This window comes from Pygoscelis adeliae, unplaced genomic scaffold, assembly GCF_000699105.1.
Source record: "Pygoscelis adeliae isolate BGI_AS28 unplaced genomic scaffold, ASM69910v1 Scaffold429, whole genome shotgun sequence".
NCBI classification, from domain to species: Eukaryota; Metazoa; Chordata; class Aves; order Sphenisciformes; family Spheniscidae; genus Pygoscelis; species Pygoscelis adeliae.
The window spans coordinates 829281-851125 of record NW_008825561.1 but is presented as its reverse complement, the minus strand read 5'-3'; the positions used below and the strand labels follow the sequence as shown (position 1 = coordinate 851125).

The window sequence follows — 21845 nt, the reverse complement described above, 5'->3', positions numbered from 1 at the left end:
TGGTACCCGGGGTAGGCAGGGGCGGGAGCGCTTCGCGGCCTGCGGGGAGTTATTCCGGCGATTTTAGTTGTATCCCCGGAGCCGCTACACGAGGGAGGCTGTAGGCCTGGCCTGCTGTAGTCACATCTAAGGCCATTCATAGTATTTCCCCCAAAGGAAAAGAATTATGCCTTGCCTTCCCGTGTGCTTGAATTCATCAACGTAATCCTCGTTCTTTTGATCTGATGCCCTGCTTTTTTACCCCCCAGTTTCTTTTTAGGTAAAAATGAAGCCCAAAAAAGGAGGGAGATTTAAATCTTCCTTTAAATTGAAACAAAAAGGCATTGAAGTAATAGGAAAGTGGAAAACTGTGCAGATCGACCCCAATCTATTTGCTGATGAGGAGTTTAGCGATATAGTGTGCTTGGAGGAACTTACAGAGTACAAACTAGTAAGTTCTACCAAAGTGGGGAAAGTAAAAGAGAAGAAGAGAAAGGCTGAGAGTGTTTCAGAAAAAGGCAATGGGGAGGAGGAAGAACCCATCGTCCCTCCCAAAAAGAAAAAGAAAAACAAAGATTTGAGAAGCAAAACAGATAAAAGCGGTGATCCTAATGCAACAGAAATTGATGTGCTGGTTGATAAAGAGACAAAGTGCAATGAAATAATTGAAGCGGCAAATTGTAAGGACCATGGACACGCGGCTGAGAGCACTTCAAGCACAAAAGATGCTCCAAAGAAAAAGAAGGTAGCTAAAAATAAGGCTTCTCAAGCTCAAGAAGCTCTTCCACCAGTAACTACTTCTAAAAAAGTTAAAAACTGGACAACAGAAGTTTTATCTGCCTCAACTGATCACAAAGCTGATGTGTCTGCGTGGAAAGACCTGTTTGTACCTGAACCAGTGTTGCGAGCCTTAAGCTACCTGGGGTTTAGTGCTCCAACTCCTATTCAAGCCTTAGCCTTGCCTTCTGCCATCCGGGATAATATGGATGTTCTTGGTGCTGCAGAAACAGGTACAAATCTGTTAAACTGGTTGTATATGCTGGGAGCTTCCCATCTCCCCTCTTTAAGTGCAGCTTATTGTTACGAGTTTTTACATGTAGCAGAAGAAGCACTTATATTAGGAGAAGAGCTGGTATCTTCTGCATATCCAATATATTAGTAGTGATTCGTTGTGAAGTATTAAAACTTTGTAACTTACAAAGGTGGGATGTTCCATCTTTACAAAGTACAATGTGCAAAGCTTTGAAGTCTCAATGAGTTTTTATGCTTTTGACAGAAGTCTCTTTTTCTGTTGTTTCTCAAATTGTTTCCTAGTTTGGGAACTGTAAGGCAGTACACTGCAAAGGGCAGAATTGTTGAAACAGAGTCATGTTCCAACAGCCTAACTTCTGTGGATGTCCCCATGCCAAGGCAAAGCAGAGAACTAGGTTCCTCTGAAGATGATTCAGTACTAGCTTGGAGTGGCAAATAAATACTAGGCACAGTGTTAGGCATTGTGAATGTGGCCTAGGCCTTTATGGTAGCAAAACAGGCCCACCCTGTGCCCTGTCTCTGGGCTTGGCCTGTACGTTGTCACCAGCCCTTCTCACTGCTTGTGCTTAAAGTATTACGTTGATCCATTAACTGGAGAGATACAGTCTCTTGTCCAGCTTGTGATCAGCTCATGCCTTTGTCTTTGAGCATTGCTAGCCTTTGTGAAATTTGTTATAGCTTATTTTTCACTTAAACAATGCTGTGAAGTCTCAGAGCGTTACATTCCCTCTAACTTTTTTGCTGTTCATACCTTTGAAGTTTTGTCTTCTTTAGTAGTGTAACATTTTTTTCCCCATAAAAACTAAAAATAGGAAGCACAATTGGAAGCTGTGTTGGTTTAAAGGCTTCTTTTGCATTCTTTTCTTCTGTTCCAGTTGCCTTATCTCACTGCTTGTCTTGTAAAGCCATTTACTGCTTTCGAACATGAAAGTATAGTAACTAATAAGATATGCAGTCATTTGCATTTTTATTTTAATTAGAAGCTAGGCTGGTGCTATTAGCTTCAATAAGATTAGAAAACCCTTCAGGGAGTGTTTTTGAAAATGGAACTGAAAATTTAAATGGTGTTTTTGTACTGCAAAAATGTGCCATTTTGGCAGTGCTGGAAAGCAAATCCCTCTCTAGCTGCAGAAAAGAAAGCATGGTTGGTAGCAGGTTGTATTGTTGCTGTCTAATTTTGCATAACCTTGAGGTAGGAGGACTGCGTTTTGCTCATTTATTTTCTTCTTCCATGAAAGAAAGCCAGGTTCTCTCCAGAGAGCCCAGTGGGTCATCGGTGTTTCTGCAGAAACTTGCGAGAAGATGTGGACAATTGTCTGTTAGGAAGTGCTGCAGCTGGGAGAGGCTGAAACTCTCCAGTTCTTTATTCTACACCCTCCAGCTCCCCTTAGCATTGGGCCTGAGGGAGGAAGGTGACAGGTGAAACAGCTATTCATCTTCCCTTTTTGGTGGCAACGTAGGGGAGAATGGCAAGATTTTGATGTGGCGGTAGATCCCTGTGGAGATCAGATGCAGGGAATGTCAAGGCTTGTTGTTTTTGTGGTGGATCTAACCAGTTCTGTTCATTACCATGTAGAACTAGTGAAGTTTTTGGTTAAGGAACCAAATTTTATCTCTGTAAAATCTTACAATCTAAAACTGTTTAAAAGAGCATGAATTAGCCTGAGCTGTAGTATCTGGGGGTACCAAGATATACTTTTCTCCTGGTTTTGCAGGCCTGGCTATGGTATGTGATCTGTGTGTTGTGAAGATAACATGCCCTGTGACGTGATTATTTGTTTAATTTGTGGGTGAATCTAGTACCTGCAGAATAGTCGTGATTATCACAGCCATAATCTAGCTGGGTGTATTACTGACATTTGCACCAGCCAAATTGTGTTACATTTAATTGAAGATCAGCAGTGTTCTTCACCTCAGAAGCAGATTTCTGGTAATACAGAATCTTATTGTAAATAAGTCCTCTGCAAAAGCAGATTGTAAACATTTTCTGCTTCAAGTGCAGAAGCCAGAAGAGACCTCCCAGACATGCAGAAAGGTGGGGGAGTGGATACGAGGAGACTTTGCAGCAGTATTGGTCAGGATACTGGGCTTAGCCGTTTAGGGAAGAACCTTAATATTAGATAATAAACAGGCAAAATTCTGTGTTGCTGAATTTGGCAAACCATTTGTGATACAGACAAACGGTGCTCAAGGAATGGAGATGAGATTTCCAGAGGACTGCTTCCCAGCAGTGGCCTATTACAGGAATGGTGTAATAGTGTCTTGTGCTCTGGATGCTGCTTTTGTGATCAGTGAACTGATATTTATGAGAATCTTAGCTGGGGTGGATGTGCTGCCAGGCTTCTCCTAACGTTTTTATTAGTGACAGATAGTTCAGAAGGGAGTATGTGGCAGGGATGTGACTTGCGGTTTGGTACAGTGAACCCCTGAAATTAAAGTTAGGGGAGCATTTTTGTATATGACAACCCCCTTCTCTCCAAAATGGATTACCTGTTTTAAATCAGATTTATGTGTTTTGATTATAAAAATGTGAGCTGTGATAGATCAGGAAATTAGATGGTGGAGTATTTCAAAATACAGTTTCTTAGAAAGTCATAAACACAGTACTGTAAATTGAAGATGGAAGCGAATCCTTCAAATACATTCCAGTTTGTCCTTGGCCTCATTTGCTATTCCTTTATTTGGACAACATCGATCAGAACTGTCAATTAGGGCATGGTATTCTCCTTACGGGCATACAGTTCTTTAAAAATATCTTGGCTGCAACTGCAGCTTTTAAAAACCAGTTTCAGAACAAATGAATCTGCCTGACCTGCTAGAGATTGGAAAAATACCTGTTCCCCAGGAAGTATGCTATTGGTGACCTCAAGGAGATGTATAAAGGGAACAGGAGAAAAGATGCTATTGCTGCAAGTTTCTGGTCTTCTGAAGATCGAGAGTTTGTGTCTGTTACAACTGTATGTGTTAAGAAAAGTGTGTGATTGGCTGTTGCTTTTCTCATCTTTTCAAATAAATGACTTGTCAGTCTGTATTATTATTCTTGTTTGGTTTTTTAGGAAGCGGCAAAACGCTTGCATTTGCAATTCCAATGATTCACTCTGTGCTGCAGTGGCAAAAATCAAATAGCTCAACAACCAGAAATGACAGTGTTTCTAAAGAGTCCCATCAGCATCATGATGAAACAAGATGGGAAAATGAGGATGAAGCAGAAAAACTAGCCCATCAGCAGGTTGAAGATAGTGGAGATGAAGATGATGCATCTTTCACAACAGGCTGTGTGAAGGTGCTGGAAAATTTTGAATTTGATTCTGGTGACGAGACACATACTGTTGGCTCCCATAAAAAGAGACCTCTTTTAGGACTGGTCCTTACTCCCACAAGAGAATTAGCTGTACAAGTAAAACACCACATTGATGCAGTTGCAAAGTTTACAGGTATGTAGACCCCACGGGCCATGTCCCGGATTACGCTGGGTTTGGATCTTGGCATTGGTGTTGAGCCAGAATGTGTGCCACAGTTTCTTCCGCATCATAAAATTGGGGTGGCTTTTGAAGGGTTAGGGTTTGTAGTCACTAATATTTGAGAAATGCATTAAGATTCTTCAATGAGATGCTTGTGGAAGCAAACAGTTAATGTGGGATATTTTGCTTTAAAATGTTTCTTCCTTCAAATAGCTATTGACTCATGCTTTAGCAACACAGAATCAGTACTAGATACCCAGCCACAGCTAACTTTGTCCTGGTTTTGGATGACGTAGGTTGAATATAGAAAATCATTTCATTATATATATATATATTTTTAATAATTTCCTTTTTTGACAGATATATCAATCTATATAGATAATAGATATAGATATATCTATGTATATCATTTTGCTCTATCTATCGAAAAAAGAAATTACGGCCATAAATTTTAAGGGTAGAAGGCATTGCTGGATTGTCTGACGTACCTCTTACAGCAGTCAGGCCACAGCATATTGCTGGGTAACATGCCTGATGAAAGCAATTCCATCCTGTTCCTTTCTCTTCCAAACCAGGGGTCAGCACATCTGTTAAGTGAATGAGGATGTGAAACTGTTCAAGATGGGAGAATTGGGAAACAACTTCCCACTTCTCTAATAGTAGTAATTGTTTACTTATTAAAGAGGATACGTAGCGCAGTGAACTGCTTTCAAGCACATCTTCCTTTGCTGTCTATGTGTCCTGCTGTGCTCATCAGTCTATAGCTGATTACAAGGCTAATTTTAACTCCTAGCCTGAAATAATGAATTTATGTCAGTACAGTTCTGATAGGAGCAGTGCTATTTGTGTGTAAAAAATCTGCTGCCCAAGTGATGTATAGTTGCTGCAGCAGAAGAGAAAATACGTTTTGAGGTGGGCTGGTTTTATTGTCTCAAACTCACTTTGAAAAAAAACCCCACCTGGAAACATGGGGTTCCACAAGTAGTAGGGAAGAAAGATCTGTGGTAGCTTGGATACTTGCACAGTAGCATGGAGTTTGTCATAGGCCAGTGTGTTCTTTGAAGAAGTAGAGTGAAGTAAGCTATGTGTGGAGTCTATGCTTCCAAAGCTAAACTCCTTTTAGTACCTGAGCAAATTGCTTAAAGCTAACTTAGGGTCTCTGCATTACTGTGTAGTCCAGAGAGTCATTAATCAGGAGGGAGCATTCTTGTTAGGATTATTCCATAGCAAATGAGCAGTTTTTAGCAAGGCAAGCATTTCACAGTCTTATTTTTGGAGGGGCCCATTGGTTATTCGTAACAGGAACATGCTTGTTCATGCAGATATAATTGACAAAACATGAGATTCTGAAGTATGGGTAAACAAAGCTAACAGCTATGGAGGACATACATGATTCTTCCTGCATTTGGAAGACAGGTGCACTAAAAGAAAGACTGCTTTATTTTTGGTGTCTAACTACTGTGAGGATTTTTCTGTAAAATTGAGGGCATTGCTGCGTGCTCAGTGTTGTATAAAACCCCTGAAGTTTCCTGGCCAAAATGCTTGCTGAAAGTTGCAGTATAGACTTTTTAAAATACTTCTTTGAGTGGATGTATGTAAAGACACTCACTGATAAATTAGTGAGATTAAAAACTATTATTTGTATGTTCTAGGTATTAAGACTGCAATTCTAGTTGGAGGCATGGCTTCACAGAAGCAAGAACGTGTACTGAATCGAAAGCCAGAAATTGTAATTGCAACCCCAGGCCGTCTGTGGGAGTTAGTTAAAGAGAGACACCCACATCTCTCAAATCTTCGGCAGCTCAGGTAAAGGTGCCTTTTAGCCTAACTGCTGGATACTGAACTAGGCATCACTGCATACGGATTATGTTTACCAACTGATTAAATAATTTAGACTATGTAAGATCACTTATTTCTTTGCCAGAGTGTTTTATTGAAATGCACAATGGTTATATTGATGGAAGGAAATGTCAAGTAAAGCCAATAGCAAAAACCTCATTTTTCCTTTAGAAATCTGATTTTTCAGAAAGAAAAGTGGAAGGCTGCTGTAGCTACCCCAGCATACCTGGTGTTCCTTTGGGTTTTATATGCAGAACTTCCCTTATGTGTTTCGCAGGAAAAGTTCTTTTGAAGTGTATCAGATTTGTATTTATCTGCACAAGTGTATTTTTACTGTGTGTTTTCTATTTGACAGGTGCCTTGTGATTGATGAAGCAGACCGAATGGTTGAGAAAGGTCACTTCTTAGAGCTGTCTCAGTTGCTGGAAATCTTAAATGATTCACAGTATAATCCTCAACGACAGACTTTTGTTTTTTCTGCCACTTTGACTTTAGTCCATCGGACTCCCACAAGAATTTTACAAAAAAAGAATGCTAAAAAGATGGACAAGAAGACCAAACTAGAATTGTTAATGGAAAAAGTAGGAATAAAGGGCAAACCCAAAGTGATAGACTTAACAAGGAAAGAGGCTACTGTTGAGACTCTGACAGAAACCAGAATCCACTGTAACACAAACGAGAAGGACTATTATCTCTATTACTTTCTTCTCCAGTATCCAGGAAGAACCATGGTCTTTGCAAACAGCATAGACTGTGTAAAACGCCTCAGTTCTCTCCTCACAATCTTAAATTGCAATCCTCTTCCTTTGCATGCCAACATGCACCAAAAGCAAAGGCTGAAAAACCTGGAAAGGTTTGCTGAGCGGGACAGGTGAGTTGATTTTCTACTTCCTAGCGGAGAAGAAAAGAAATCATGTAAAGGGTAGTGGGGAGAGGAAACAGCTCCATTAGAGTAGGAGCAGGTTGGGGGAGTTAGCTGGGGATGCAAGTCCCCTCTTCATGAGCCCAGGTTATTAACGATTAAGGGTGAGGTTTCACAGGATGGTTGAGGTGATGAACTGGAGCGAGTTCAGTGGAAGGCTGCCAAGATGGTCAAGAAGCACTTGCTCTGCAAGCAGAGAGGCTGAAGGTACTGGGTTTATATCACCTGGGAAAAAGATTTTGTGGGGACCTAACGGCAGCCCTCCGATATCTTAGAAGAAGGTTATCCAGAAGGTGGAGCCAGGCTCTTCACAGTGGTGCATGGTAGGTGGATGAGGGATAACGGGTGCAAGTTGAAATGAGAGATTCAGGCTGGATATAAGAAAGAGCTTTTTTTCTGTGAGGACAGTCAGGCATTGGAACAGGCTGCTCGTTCTTGAAGGTTTTCGAGGCTCAACTGGATAAAGCCCTGAGCAACCTGGTCCAACCTTATAGCTAATCCTGCTTTGAGGAGGAGGTTGGACTAGAGACGTCCTGAGGTCCCTTGGAGCCTGAATTATCCTGTGGTCTGGCAGCTCATTGCTGCTGAAAGTGCTGTCATTTGCCCCGTTTTCAGCCATATGCTTTTACAACCGTCCTGCACACCTCTCTGCCCCTGTGCCCTGGCTCTACAGCTCATTTGATTCTTCTGTAAGTTGGTTCATCTCACTAAGCCATCAGAAAACTAACCACTTTTTGCTGGGTTAGGGTTTTGTGGGTTTCATTAGATGAAATCGGCTTCCTGAGGGTCAAGGTATCCTAGAGCAATGCAAAAGGAGGGGCAGTTGTGCCTTTCAGGAGCAGTGGGCAGTCAGGTTTACCCAGGCAGGTCTGTCCTGCCATTTTAAGAGTTACTGTTTTGCTGCTGGCTTTGGGATGGCTTTTGGGAGGAGGTTGGTGGTCTCGGTACTTCCATAATCCAGCAGGCTCACAGTTTAGTCCTGCTGTGAAGTGCTGCGTGCTGTCTGACTGCGTGGGAATTTGTACCTTGGTAATAGACTCAGGCAGGGAAAGCAGAGGTTGAATTGCCATGATAGATCTGCACTATCCCTTGGCAAAATGTAGTATCAATAACATTGGCCTAGGCCAGACAGGGCATTTTCAGAGACTGCAGATTTTGAATGCAAGAAGAAATCTATGAGACCATCTATCACAGCCTCCTGCAGATTGCAAACCGTAGAATTTTCTCTGTTTACTTCTGCTTTGAACCTTGTAGCAATAGAGTATGCAGTCAGATGCCATAAAATCTTAACAGATTCATGTTACCTACAAGTAACTCGTTTCAGTTGCTGGGAGGTTTTTTTAAAATGAATTGTTCCATACCCTAGGGAGACTTTCGTCTCTATAGTAGACTGTTTATATAAAAGAATGACTTCTTTGAGTAGTTCTTCATTTCTAGGGGTAAGGAGAAATACTAATTGTCAGAACAGAATCCCTCCCCTTTATATTTCTAGCTTTTAATTTACTGAGAGAACTTATTTGAGTGCAACTTGGTAGAAGATATTTCAGCCCGAAAAGCTGTTAATTAAATCTATAATGTTAATAATGTGATTTTTCTCAACTGATGAAACTTGTAATAACCTTTCTGTCCTGCCAAAAGATCAACTGTGTTGTTAATGGTATGATCATATCAAGCTAAAGATACTTTTAAACCCAGCCTGGGCAGAGCAGTGAGAAATGTAATGAAGGGGAGCATAGCCCCCTGCCAAGTGGTTGGATTAGGTCATTGAATAGCGATTTGTGCTAGCGTTCCTGTGAATTAGGAGAGAATAAAAGCATAGGACAACAGGATTCAGCGAGGTAGTGAATTTCTTTATTGGAAATGGAATAGACCTGCTGAAGGTAACATTTGCATTTTTTCTTTTAAGAATTGCTGTTTCAAGACTGCCTCTGATGTAATATTGGGTATCGTTTTCTGTAAGGGCAAACAAATAGCATATTTTCAGCAGATGATATAGTACAAATCTGTTCCTTAAATTGCTGTGGTAGAATTCTAGGTCACTGTATTTTATGTTCCTTGCCAGATGGTTTACTCTTCAATTTTATGTTCATTAAATGTTATCACTTTCTCAGCTGTGTCCTCCTGACAACAGATGTTGCAGCTCGTGGTCTTGATATTCCCAACGTGCAGCATGTCATCCACTATCAGGTTAAATATTTTTCATGTTTTTGCTTTTACTGTTTTGGTTTTGAAATAAGCTTTTGCTGATCCAAACCCTGAACATGATAAAGCTGTGATTCTCAGTCCTGTGTATAGTATAGTCCCAAGATTAGAGATTTAATCATTATTAATTTTAACTGCCCTGTAGTGCTTTGTACTTAAGGATCTCATTGCTGCAGTGACTGACTGTGGTAGGTAGCAGCACTTCATGAATGTGTGATTATATATGAGAAATTATATAACAGATATGATTCTCCTTGCTTTTTGCTTAATTTTGCTATCCAAAGTTGTCACATGACTCAGCCCTATAACTCTTCTCTGAGGATGCATACAGTTTTTTCTGGCTTTGCAAATGAATGGCAGAGGGTCAGAAGTTAGCAGAGACTCACAAAAGATTGTGCAAGGAAGAATACTGGACTAGAGAACAAAAAGTGTCTCCAGACATTATCTTTTACTTTACCTTCAGCTGTGTTACATGCAATGTACCATGTGTGTATAAAAAACAATATTCTCTGGCAGCCTGTTGGCCAAAGCATGACAGGTTGCTGCTAGCTTTCCGTGGCCGGCTTCATGTTTTTTCTGAATATTTGCAGGTTCCTCGTACTTCTGAGTTGTACGTACACAGAAGTGGCAGAACAGCCCGAGCTGCCAACGAAGGCCTTAGCCTATTGCTCATCGGCCCTGATGACTTGATCAATTTTAGGAAAATCTATAAAACGTTGGAGAAGAGTGAAGAGCTGCCATTTTTCCCAGTTGAAACCAAGTGCATGACTTCTGTCAAGGTAAAGAAACAAGAATCTCTTTACAGCTCGAGTAGTTGCTTCCTTACTTATATTACTGCATTACTTATCACATTCTTTCCACGTTTCAGATGAAATTTACTCTTCGGGATGTGGATTTGAAAAGGAAGTTAATCACACTTTATCTTTTTTTAAGCAATATTTGTGATTTCTCCTCAATAACTGGCCCAAGAAAGGTGTTCAAACATAAACATCACTTTTTTCTTGCACGTTGTTATGTAGAGCTGCTCATGACTGGATTCCCAAAAACAGTACAGGGAAGCGAGTGTGTTTTGTGGCTGGGGAGCTGGGACGGCTCTGTTAAGTACGTTGTTTAAAGCCTCTTGTGTTAGGAACAGACGAGAACAGTAGCAGGTCCAGGGATCTTCAGTGGTCTTCATCTGCCTCTTCTCAGTTGAAGTAATGAGTTGTCTGCTTTTCTAAAAGTTCCTATACTGTGAGTCCATAGCTGCCACTGAACCCTGTCAAATCAGGTATGTTGCCTTTTTCTAGGTTATTGCCCGTTTTAAGGAGAATTCAGTCATTCACTAACTCACAAGATGGTTAGGATTTACGAAACAATATACTTTAGAAAGCATCTAGTCACCACAGATTTTCTACTTCTTGAACAAGAGGCCATTTGATGTCTCAGCATTCTCTTAACAGTTTGGGTGACATCAGGCATGTACAAATGGGACATATTTAAATACTGCATTTAAAAGGAATCCAGCTGGGGTTGGAGTGTCTGAATATTGCACAGTCATTGAGAACAGGAGAAAAACGCAAACAGTCAGATAATGCAACAGATACCTTCCTTAAGGTATTCTGGTTCATGCTTATCCAGTTGGCTTGGACTGAGCCCAGGATCTACCCCAGCAGCAACAGCGGTATCCTCACCTTGTGAATAATCTCAGCAAGTTTCAAAGCCCAGGCTTGCTGCAGATGGGGTATTTAGCGTGAATCTTTCAGGAGATGCAGCTTTCTGAAAGAGGAAGAAAATCAAATAAATGCTTCCACAGACTCATTTTTCTCCTCTTGGTAGTAACAAAGAGAATATTTTTTTTTTCTTTTCTTCCATCTTTCCCCCGCCTCCCTCCACCCACCAAATGTTTCTGGTTACTGAAAGAAATCTGTTGTGTTTAGAGTGTTTCTTCAGAGGTCCCTTCTGTGTTTCTTGATGAGTAGTTCTTGGCTCTTATCATGCTCTGTCAATTAATGGGCAAATAAATATTGTTTCCACACTTAAATTTTCCTGCCACCATCTCACGATCTTCTCTCCTATCCATAATAGTGCTCCTTTCCCCAGAAAAGATGTCTTTGTAATTGTAATTACAGGACTCCAGCCTCCTAGGCCCTTCATATAGTCAGGTCTCATTTACACTTTGCCCTGGGCTTAATCACAAAGCCATTGTAGTTGGGACTAATAGTGCTCCTGGTTCTTAAGTCTGTCCCTTTGGCACGCTCCTTCCCTGGTTCTGCATGCCTTTATTGAAGTTCAGGAAAAGTCTGAAGGTATCTCACACTTCAGAGGAACAGAATTGGTAAACCAGGGTAGAGGAGAGACCAAAAGAGGACTCAAGTTTTACAAAGATGGAAAAACTACTTAAAATTTCTTGTAATGATCTAAGGAGAAGTGACTGACTTGTTTTATTAGTCAACTGCAAGTTTAATTTCCTCTCTTTCTGCGTTTTAATTATCCTGGCAGTTCTGGCTGATGCTCTTAGTGTGTAGCACCAGACTATTCCATTGAGGTGGTCAGGGTGTCCTGCCCAGGGTTTTTTTGTGCAACCACAGGCACATTCCAAACAGCAGAACTTGCTGCTGGGTTGATTATTATTTACTGTTAGTGCAGATTTTCTTTCCATAATGAACTAGGTATTTAAGACAGCTTGGCCCAGCTGGAAGGCTACAGGTCGGGTTAGGTTTGCTGGACATCTTTGTTCCACGTGTGTGCAGCTGGGAGGAAGTACAGGACATTTTGTCCTGTGCCTAAACAAGATCAGGTGCATTTCTGAAAACATGAGTAGCTCCTTCCATATGACCTGCAGGAGTTTACTACTTCAGAGTGAGAAGAAGCTAGCAGCTGCCCCTTATTGCTGAGACTAGTAACTTTAAGATCCAGCTGTACTATGTAAATATGTAACTTGGAAATGATTGGTATCTGAATCATGATTTGTCCTTGATGTCTCTCAAGTGTTTGTAGTGATTCGTTTAAAGAATGAGGAGTTAACTTTCAGACATGTTTAGTAGTTGAGATGTTTTAGAAGTTAGATGCTATCATGGATCTGAAGAAGGAAAACACTTTAGCAAAGGATGACGTCTTTATTATGTGGAGCATCTGCTGGGACAGCAGTAGGGAACAAAAGTGTCTCTGCACCTCAATTGCATTGTAATGCATGCTCTCAAACACTGATTCTGCTGAAGTGCCCCACGTTTAAAGCTGATGATAATGTCTACAATGTACTTTTGTTGGCAGGAGCGGATGAATTTGGCGCGGCAGATTGAGAAGGCAGAATTTTTCAACAGTCGAGCAAAGCAACACAACTCCTGGCTCCAGCAAGCTGCAGAGGCTCTTGAGATTGATCTTGATGATGACATGTTTATGGGCAAGTAGAAATATTTGTTTATGGGTATACTCAGTTGGTCCCATAGCACTGGTGTCCAGAAGAAGCCCCACTGTGGCAGAGGAACTCTTAAAACTTGCAGGGCAGAAGGGGAAGGAAAGGAGTGTCATTACTTAGTACGTGGTGTTGCTGGTGTTTTCAGGATGATTGTGCAGTAGATAGTGCTGGAGCTGAGGAACTGAGGTATGACAATTCTGGCAAGTCACAGACAAGTCCACATGTCGTAGGACAAGAACTGTTTAGCTTCTGGCAAACATTTTAGGGTAATCTAACAGCCCAGTATGTCCTGCTTGAGTCTTGTCCCCTCTGTGTCAAAGAAAAAGCAGTTTCTCCACTTCGGCTTATCTCTCCCACCCCCCTGTAGTCAGGCAGCAGGACAGGAGCCTGACAGCTCTGTGTGGGAACACCCAGGAAACACTAGCAAACACCAAAAATTATGTGAGCCTTATGTAGGTTGAGTTGTGTGGACTAAACAGCCAATACTTATATTCAAGTTGTGGAGGTTTTTGGTGGTGTGTTAGAAGTAAATAATTTCTTATATTTTTAAAATTAAATGTTCTACAGCCTGTGCCTGAGAGAATGTGTACGGCTGTGCAATTACAGGTGCCTGTTAGTTCAATGCCATGAAGCTTTGCACTGCTTAGATGCACTGTAAAATGCCACATTGTGTTCAAATTTTAGGAGCTGAAGGTATGATTTCCTACCAGTTCTTTGAGGGCATGCTGAATAGCAGTGCTGCCTGGGTCACTTCAGCTTAAGATGTCTCTAACCTGTTAGCTGCTAAATATGCAGATGCCTTAATTTTTAAGCACGTTCAGATTAATTTGTTTCCTTCCTTTATTCATGGCTGGACTAGCTTGTTCTCAACCACTTTGCAAGCAAGCACTAAACGTCTCTGTCCAAACAGAGGAGCGCTCTCAGATAATTAGCACTCTGCTGTCTTGTTTTGACATAATCTGAGTATGCAGTGCTTTGAAATGAGTTTCGAAACAGCACATCCAGTCCAAGTAAGTTGTGGCTCTCGAGTGAAGCACTTTGTAATTGCCACCTAGAATCTTGCCAGATTCATGCTTTAAAATGTATTCAGTCTCCGATTCTTCTGTAGCTTGTTGGAGACCAATTAAAATCTCAGTCATTCCTCCCATAAATGAAATGCCTCTTATCCTGTTACAAAGGATTTAGTAATGTCCTTTCAATTTACATTACAGCAACCTTGATTTCATTTATTCTCTCCAGTTCAGGCCTCTGACCATATTAACTATCTCCAGTCTTTTCTATGCCCTTCTTCTATGTTATTAAATCTGAGCACCTCATTGTTTTTTATGTATAAGGAGGAAAGGGCTTCCTGTTTTACATGCGCTGAAATGAGGCATGCACAAAGTAATGAAATTCACAGAAGCTTCTGCCTAAGCTAGAAGCCCTGGGTTAATACCTTATCTTCTGGGCCCCCTTTCCTTTTGTTCCCAAGTCTGTCCTGGATTGAGAGCCACCTAGATGATTTAGGAGAATGATACCTGGGGTATAGTTACTCAGTAGTGAGGATTCTTCTCGATCTTGCTACCTTGTGGACAGCCTGGGTGATCTGAAAGTGTCACAGATGACTGGAAGACTGTATGGGAGTTGTGTGACCTTGTTAGAGAGAGAAAGATGAGATTAGCATCTGCCCCTAGCACTACAAAAGCCTGGTGAAAGAGGTCAATGCAAGTTCTTCTCTTGTTGTAACATTCTGTATCTTTGATTTCTGCCCCAAGGAAGAAAAGCTAGTGAGCAAGAAGAAAGCCAGAAGCAAAAGATGCTGAAGGGGATGAAAAAACAACTAAAACATATGTTGTCCCAGCCACTGTTTAAAGTCCTTATGAAAACCAAGTACCCAACACAGTCTGGAAAACTACTGCTGCCTCAGACATCAGTGGGTATTTCAGAATCTGCTCTGGGTACCGTGTCCAAACAAGCAGCCAAGAAGAAGAAATCAATAAAATTAAATTAGATAACTGAGCAAGATCACTCAGTGCGACGGAAGCAAGGACAATTGTATCAAGGCTGTCAGTGCTTATGAAGGAACTCAGCTAGAAGACACGTAGTATGAGAGGATGTTGCCTGTGTCTTAGTTGTGCAGGCACAAAGCAAAATGTTGATTTAAAGGGCTCTGTTAACGTGCTGTTAGTTACCGTTGAATCTTGTCTTGGATCTTGTTTCCTTACGTTCTTACTTATTTTTTCTTACTCTGTATTAATAGAAGTTAATTAGTTTTGAAATAGTTCTGTTTATTACTCCTTTTTGTGAGATGGGTAAAAGTTACTGGGTAAAATTCACTGTGGACATACTCTAATGATAAAACTTGATTTGAATTTTAATGTCCTTAAAGGAAAGGGGAAGGTAGGCTGTATGCAGTCTTAGTACAATCTGAGCTGGTGACAACGGGAGGTTTGGCTTTTACTGCAGCCAGTTCAGTGAGAAAGGCAGCAATTACAAGTAGTGTTACCAGCAGGTCTACAATTCTGGTTATGGAAATCTCTCCCAATTTTCTTTCTCCTCTGATAATATTTCTCCTTTCTGTTCTCCACTGGGTCTGATTCCCTTAGTCCTGTGTTAATATGTTTTAGAATGTGCAAAAAAAGTCAAGGTGGCAACGGGCTAGGACTGACCTTTGGAGATGTGTAGATTTTTGAGGAATAAGTGTTGCTATTCATTGTTTTCTTAATTAATATTTGGAGTTAAGTTTGTATTTGAAAACGTGTTAGAACCATGACCTTTGCTTTAATGGAAAAGATTATGATGTTGTGAAATGTCACTTTTGAAGAGTGCTTCCTGATAATTATGCTTTTAAATCATTTTAACCTGACCTGGACAAATAATTTTTAAAACTATTCTTAAAAATATGTCAGAAAAATATATTTTGAATTTTTGTTAAATTATATCTGCTATAAAACCCAAAGCCTGCATCTGTTTTCAATCACTTGAGATTTCTAAATACCTCATAGCTGATGCCCTTTGCACTTAGCATGCAAGGAGAAGGGAAAAGCCCCCAAAAGGTAAGACATAGCAGTGGGATCTGTACTAGTGGGAGCACAGGGAGCCTTCACCTGCCAGCTCTAGATCAGGCTGAGGTTTTGTGTCTCATACAGTATAGAACCAGTGTCACTGCCGTGATAGGCGGCATCAGTTTACTCAGCTAGTCAAAGAGAAATTTGTCTATGGAGTTGAGTGCCCCCTCCAACCACTTGCTGGTTGTGTGAGAATAGCAAACTCTTTGCTCTTTTATCTATGTAAATAATTGAAGGCTCCCCGCCTACTCCCCCATCTCTGGAGGGCTTTTCTCTTGCTTCCTTGCATTACTGAAGAAGAGCTGTGACAATTTAATCATAAGCATACAGAGCTTATCAATTATATATGAAGCTTTCCTTGCAACGCACTGTTTGTCTCATGCCCTTCAGAGGAGAGGGGGGAAGTTTTGGGGAGGAAGAGATGGTAAGGTTCTGTTTCCACACCCATGTGAGAAGGTGACACATCTTTGGAGTTAATGTGACATCTGAAAAATAAAAAGAATTTAAAGAAAGTTCCTTGCAAGGAAAGCTGAAAAAAACTGAGCAAAGGCAAGAATGCCCTCATTCCTTTTCTGTGCCATTTTAATCACATTCTTACATTATGGAAAGGAAACTTGCATTGGTTTTGCATCCCTGAAGGGATTGAAGACCAGGTGGGCCTTTTCTGCATCTTGTGAAGTATTTCTGCTTACAATTCATCAGCAAAATCAAGGCTAGATCCTAACACTAGAGCTCTGCATCTCCTCGTCTGAAAATCTGCATGAGGTAGGACAGTTTCAGCAATTTCTAATTCCACATGATCATGAGGAGAACTGAATTAGGGGACTGAGAGTATTGTTATTTCCTTTCCATCATTGCTGTGAAGTTTTTTCAGCTGCTTCTGTTTCCCTGTTTAACAACCTAGTTCTCGCACTCCCACCCCACTGTATTGCTAAGTCTCCCCAAGATGGATCATGACACCTCTGCTCTCCTCCTTACCTTCTTCATGCTCACCTGTGGTATATTCTGCTGCTGGTTTTCTCCTGGAGCCTCTGATGTGCTCAGCGTGAGCTCTCAATGCTTAATCTACTGATACTGCACCCCGACAGGAGCTCAGGCTGAGCCTGGACCCTAAAAATATCTGTGTCTTAAAAAGAATTCTCGTCTAGCGCTCTGAAAGCTCTCTTGTGGCTGCCTGCTTTGCCTCGTCCTTATCTTAACAGGGTACCCTAACTCTTCTACCTGGAGGAAGAACCTTATACTTGCTTTAGCTAATTTAAACAAATTATTAAATGGTAACTGGAAAATATTACCACTTAGCTGCCCTCCTCCAGTGTGAACTAGGTTACTGCAGGAAGAGAGGAAGGCAAAGGATAATGTTTTCTCCAGCTCTGATTATTTGCATGTGTATCACCGGTGCAAATTAGACATGAAGAGTTTTACATCAAGTGCATATGGGCAATTTAATTTTAGTATTTAATGAAATATGTAGTATCGAATGGTTTCTGTAATGCTCTACTGACACAGCAGTTACACTAAGGCCTCAAACAAGTAATCTTGTATTTTGTGGCAGCTTATGTCTGCTAAAATACCCATTAATTAAAGGACTAATTAAGTCTATTTTGGCTGTAATAGCAACTTCCAAGTAGATTAATAAAAGCACGAGTTCAGCAGTGTGTTGGTAGGGGCCAAGCTGATACAGAGCACCCAGTACTACGTAACAGAAAACTGAAACCCTAATAGCTTCTGAGCCTTCATTTTTATTTTGTGAATGTGTAGGGCCAGTTGACCTCATCCTTGCTGTGGAGTTCCTGAACTGTCATGCCTATCAAGAGAAGGAAGAGTCCCTGTAGTTTAAGACGTCTGCTGAGGAGCTAGTTTGGACAGGATCTCGCATATTGGAAAGCAAAGTTTCCTGACATTCCCCTAGCCTTTTCTTTCTCTCTTCCCCTGTATGTTAATAAAACAGCAAGTTAGCAAAGCAGAAGCTGGAGTGCTGCCTTGCCATATGCCAGCAGCCCAGGCACACGGCTGGCCATGTGACATAGGGGAGGTAATTTGCACCTCACTGAGAAGGGGCCGGGTACCTCATGCTTACCACAGTCAGTCTCTGTATCCAGGTCCGGAAGGGGGAAAGAAGGAAGGAAAATGACACTTTTTGATGATCTCACCTCATACTGCCTGATCCCAGGGGGAAAATCTGGTAAGAAACACTGTGCTTTCTTGGGTGTTAGAACACCCGCTGCTTTGTCCTGTGCTGGCAGGGTGCGTTTTGGGAGCCTGAGCGATTCCAGATTGTTTGATGAATGGCTTGGTGAAGGAAGGAGCTCAGAAGACCATGAGTTGAGTGACTAGTAACAGACTGATAATGTAGCAAGCAACAATATGTAAGTAATATCCAATAGTCTTTGCGGAAAAGTAGGACGTCGTCAGAGGTCATAGGATTGGGGAGAAGAAGGGAGGCACGAGACAGAAGGGCTCTCTTTTAGGAAATGGTCCTGATTCTGTAACCCTCTATAGGTCCCTTCCACCTCCCTTCTGATACTCGGGCAGATGTCTGATATTTTTTCTGTCCCGTGTGAGATTTCCTATTCCAGCTTCCTTTTGTGAAAGGTACTTCAGGGCGTAAGTGTTTTCTCAAGTCAATCAAAAGCTCCTCATGGGGTTGGCCTCACAGAGTGGATAAGAAAGAGGAAAAAAATCTGTGACTCCTGAGGCACGTTCGTCAGCCTGGGGAAGCAAGCAAACAGAGCTGCTACGCTTGTTTGTCTGGGAGTTCAGCAGCTCTTGCTGTGAAGCTGGAAGAAATTGTAGCCTGTTTCCAGAGCAACCAACTTTAGAAGGTACAAATTGCCAAATTTCTGTAGGTGAGGGCTGCAGTTAACAGAGCACAGACCCAAATCCTGGGTTGGAAAAGGAGAAAGGGCACTGCAAAGTACACACGGGCTTTGGTACCACTGGGCTAATTAGAGGTCTGATGTTCTTTTATTATTGATGTCATTATATCAGTCTAATCAGTAGTGTGGATGCTTTTATAGGAGTAGAATTTATTTTCCTTTCCTCATGGGAATACCTACACCAGTATAAGCAATTTTAGTAGTGACAGGTGTTACAGATTTGTGCACACCGACCATCATAACAGGGTCCGACCCTAGGATCCCGCTGATTAATGTAAAGTCTGAGTAAAGGTTTCCAGTTCCTCTTTTATTAGTTCTCAGGTTATAGCTCGAGCTGGGTGCCTCTGGAGAGGGACCCCTACCCCAGATCACGGCCCTCAGTTATACCCGTACCACCCATCACCCAATCCCAAAGTCCAATAGCTCAGTTCTGGTTGGTGGTCTCTTGATTTCTTACTGGTTTTCACTGTCGCTGGGCTGGCCTTCTTCTGAAGTTAACCTCATTCTCTTGGAATTGTTTCCTTGGTCCTTATCTTCTTCATTCATCCGCTTGCATCTGCTGGATTCAGCTAGTTCTGTCTTAGCAGCATTAGTTTTACCAAAAAGTTTACTCTCGGTCAGCTCCTGCGACCTAAGGCTTCAAGTACTTTAGCTACTAGTGCTAAGCTACTAATGCTAAATGAGGCTATTCAGAGAGAAGAATATAGTTAATCAAATTTCTTCTATAAGAGTCCCCCCTTTGGTTTTTTTCAGGCATCCCTACCCACCTATAGTTGGTCTTGTATGAGGACTTTTCGATACCCTTGTATAGATTTCATAAGCATATTCTGTAAACAATTCTGAATACAAGTAAAAACACAGCATGCTATCAGAAGCATAATAACCACAGGCAAAAGACTTCTTAGCAATGAGCTAATAAATAAACTACTAAACCATGGTGATAATTCCCATCCAGTGAACAAGTTTTGTAACCAATCACTTTCAGTGGGGTTGTATGCACTTTGGGCTCCTTTGCAGGCATGTGTTTCTGCCTCAATCACCTTTTGATATGTCTCATGGGAACTGTCATTTATATAGATACAACATTGAGATCCAATTAATGCGACACGCCTCCTTGAAATGCCAGGAGATAATCTAAGGCTAACCTATTTTGGAGGGAAAAGATTCTTACTTGCTGCATCTCCTCACTGAGGGATTCAATGGCTGTTCCGAGATCATTGATAGAGGCTTCAAGTTCTAAAGCAACCTTTTCTGAGACCATTTGTAGTCTGATGGTATATCGCTCTACGCAAGCAATGTCGGGGCCTGTCACTAACGGAATCATTCCTGAAATGGAACATCCTATTAGTTTTCCTTCTGTTAGTGGGTTTCTCCATGTGCTGTCTAGTGCCTTTTCTAGTCTTTGAAGAGTTTGCTCTTGAGTTTCAATGAGAGAAGTTTCTCTGACGTTCCTAATTGTTCCCTGAGGTAATTTAGAAGTAATGTGTAAATATGGCACCCCATGGGCTATGTAACAACTGCCTGTCCAATTGGCTGGTAGTATTTTATAAGCTTTTCGGCCACAGACAAAATAATGGCCTTGTAAGGGCCCAAAATGGGGAGTAATGTCTACATTTTAGTACACTGATATGTAAGATTAAAATTCCACATCTTCCCAACGGAAGGTCAAAACCGTCTTTGTCCTCAGATACCCGAGTTCCATTTAGACTACATTATCCTTTACCCTTCCACTACTTGTAGATCGTCCTAGTGTCATACGTTGAGATGTTACTGCAATTATTCCTCTGTGGCCTGAAGCTTATAGTTTCAAAAAATGGGGTTTGACCTTTACAGAAAGTGCAGGTGTTCTTAAACCAGTAACCATCTCTCCACTGGGTTATGAGGCATGAGCTGTTTCCTGCTGGGTAGGCACATGGTCAGATTGGTTACGGGTGAAACAGAAAGTTCTTTCTGTTAGCACAGTGGTTGTATATTCCCAATCCTGATATTTGGTCTGAGTTAAGAGAGTCTTATTCCAGATAGGTGAATTGGAGGGGTTATTGTAAGCATAGTTCTCTGTCACTTCCAATTCTACTAAGGTCAAAGGAATCATGATAAGGGGTATATGTGTTCTGGGAATTAATGGGGTATGGGTGCATACTCAGAAACCTGGTTAGTTAGATTGGCCACATGATGGGCCAACAACACAAAGGAATTATGTTCCTTATAACTAAGAGCGGGGGGTATTAGTAAACCCAGTAAAGAAAGGTATTGTACAAACACAGTTTTGGGAATAACTCTCACAGAATGGTGTTGTCAATGCACGGTTAAGCCCATTTTGGTGATGGTTCGCCCGTTGTTTTCAATCAAATGTACGAAAGCAAAAGAACCAAAACATCTATACAGAGAAGGGTTAATACCAGAACTAGGGTAACCACTCTATTCCTATCTTAAGAAGGTATAGAAGATAATCTTAATCTAATAATAAAACATTGAGTCTTGTGGCTAACTCTTCTTCACTGGGCAGTTGGTGCCACCTGCATACACAGCACCAGTTTATGTATCCGGCTGCACCTCTTCTGGTTCTGTTTATATTTCCCCAGCTCCAACCTCAATGATGGTTTTCCCAACAACCTTTATAACAGTTATTAATATACCACCCAGGATGACATGGGCCACAATTATTGCAGGATAACCAAAGCCAATCATGCTGATGCCGTCTCAAACCTTTCCTTCTTGGAACTGAGCCTGGAGTGATTGCCATTCTATAAAGGATGGTGGATACACCAAACAGGACACTGTCCTTGATTTATGATCTCTGATGGTCCACTTGGTCAAGCAGTGGGTGACTCCCTGGTCCAGGTTGCTCTAGAAGGAAAACAAAAATGATATGGTTCTGGGATTTCCTTCAGCCTTTGTAAGGTCAAACAGTCCCAGTTTCAATCTCCAAGGTAGGATTGACGGAGTCCTGTGGGGTTGACTGGTAGTGGTCCATCTAACTGATATTCTCTTGGGCAGTCATTTAACATGAGAGTGGTGAATCCAGTTATCCTTTTCTGCAACGTTTACAGCAAAGAAAGCAGTTAATAACACAATATACAGACCCTCCCA

General features: G+C 41.4%; 1 protein-coding gene across 1 annotated transcript; it reads left to right on the top strand.

The window, feature by feature from the left end:
- Window positions 1–253: 253 nt before the first annotated feature.
- Window positions 254–15725, top strand: DDX24 (DEAD (Asp-Glu-Ala-Asp) box helicase 24). The gene is made up of 8 exons (XM_009332372.1): window positions 254–989; window positions 4068–4445; window positions 6125–6278; window positions 6667–7182; window positions 9345–9420; window positions 10026–10214; window positions 12688–12817; window positions 14587–15725. Exons 1-8 carry the CDS (start codon window positions 266–268, stop codon window positions 14820–14822), a joined length of 2403 nt encoding a protein of 800 aa, XP_009330647.1. The 5' UTR covers window positions 254–265; the 3' UTR covers window positions 14823–15725.
- Window positions 15726–21845: the final 6120 nt, after the last annotated feature.

Coding starts and splice junctions, on each gene's coding strand:
- DDX24 (XM_009332372.1), top strand. CDS start 266: ATGAAGCCCAAAAAAGGAGGGAGATTTAAATCTTCCTTTAAATTGAAA. Junction 7,183..9,344: donor AGGTTTGCTGAGCGGGACAG/GTGAGTTGATTT, acceptor TCACTTTCTCAG/CTGTGTCCTCCTGACAACAG. Junction 12,818..14,586: donor TGATGATGACATGTTTATGG/GCAAGTAGAAAT, acceptor TTCTGCCCCAAG/GAAGAAAAGCTAGTGAGCAA.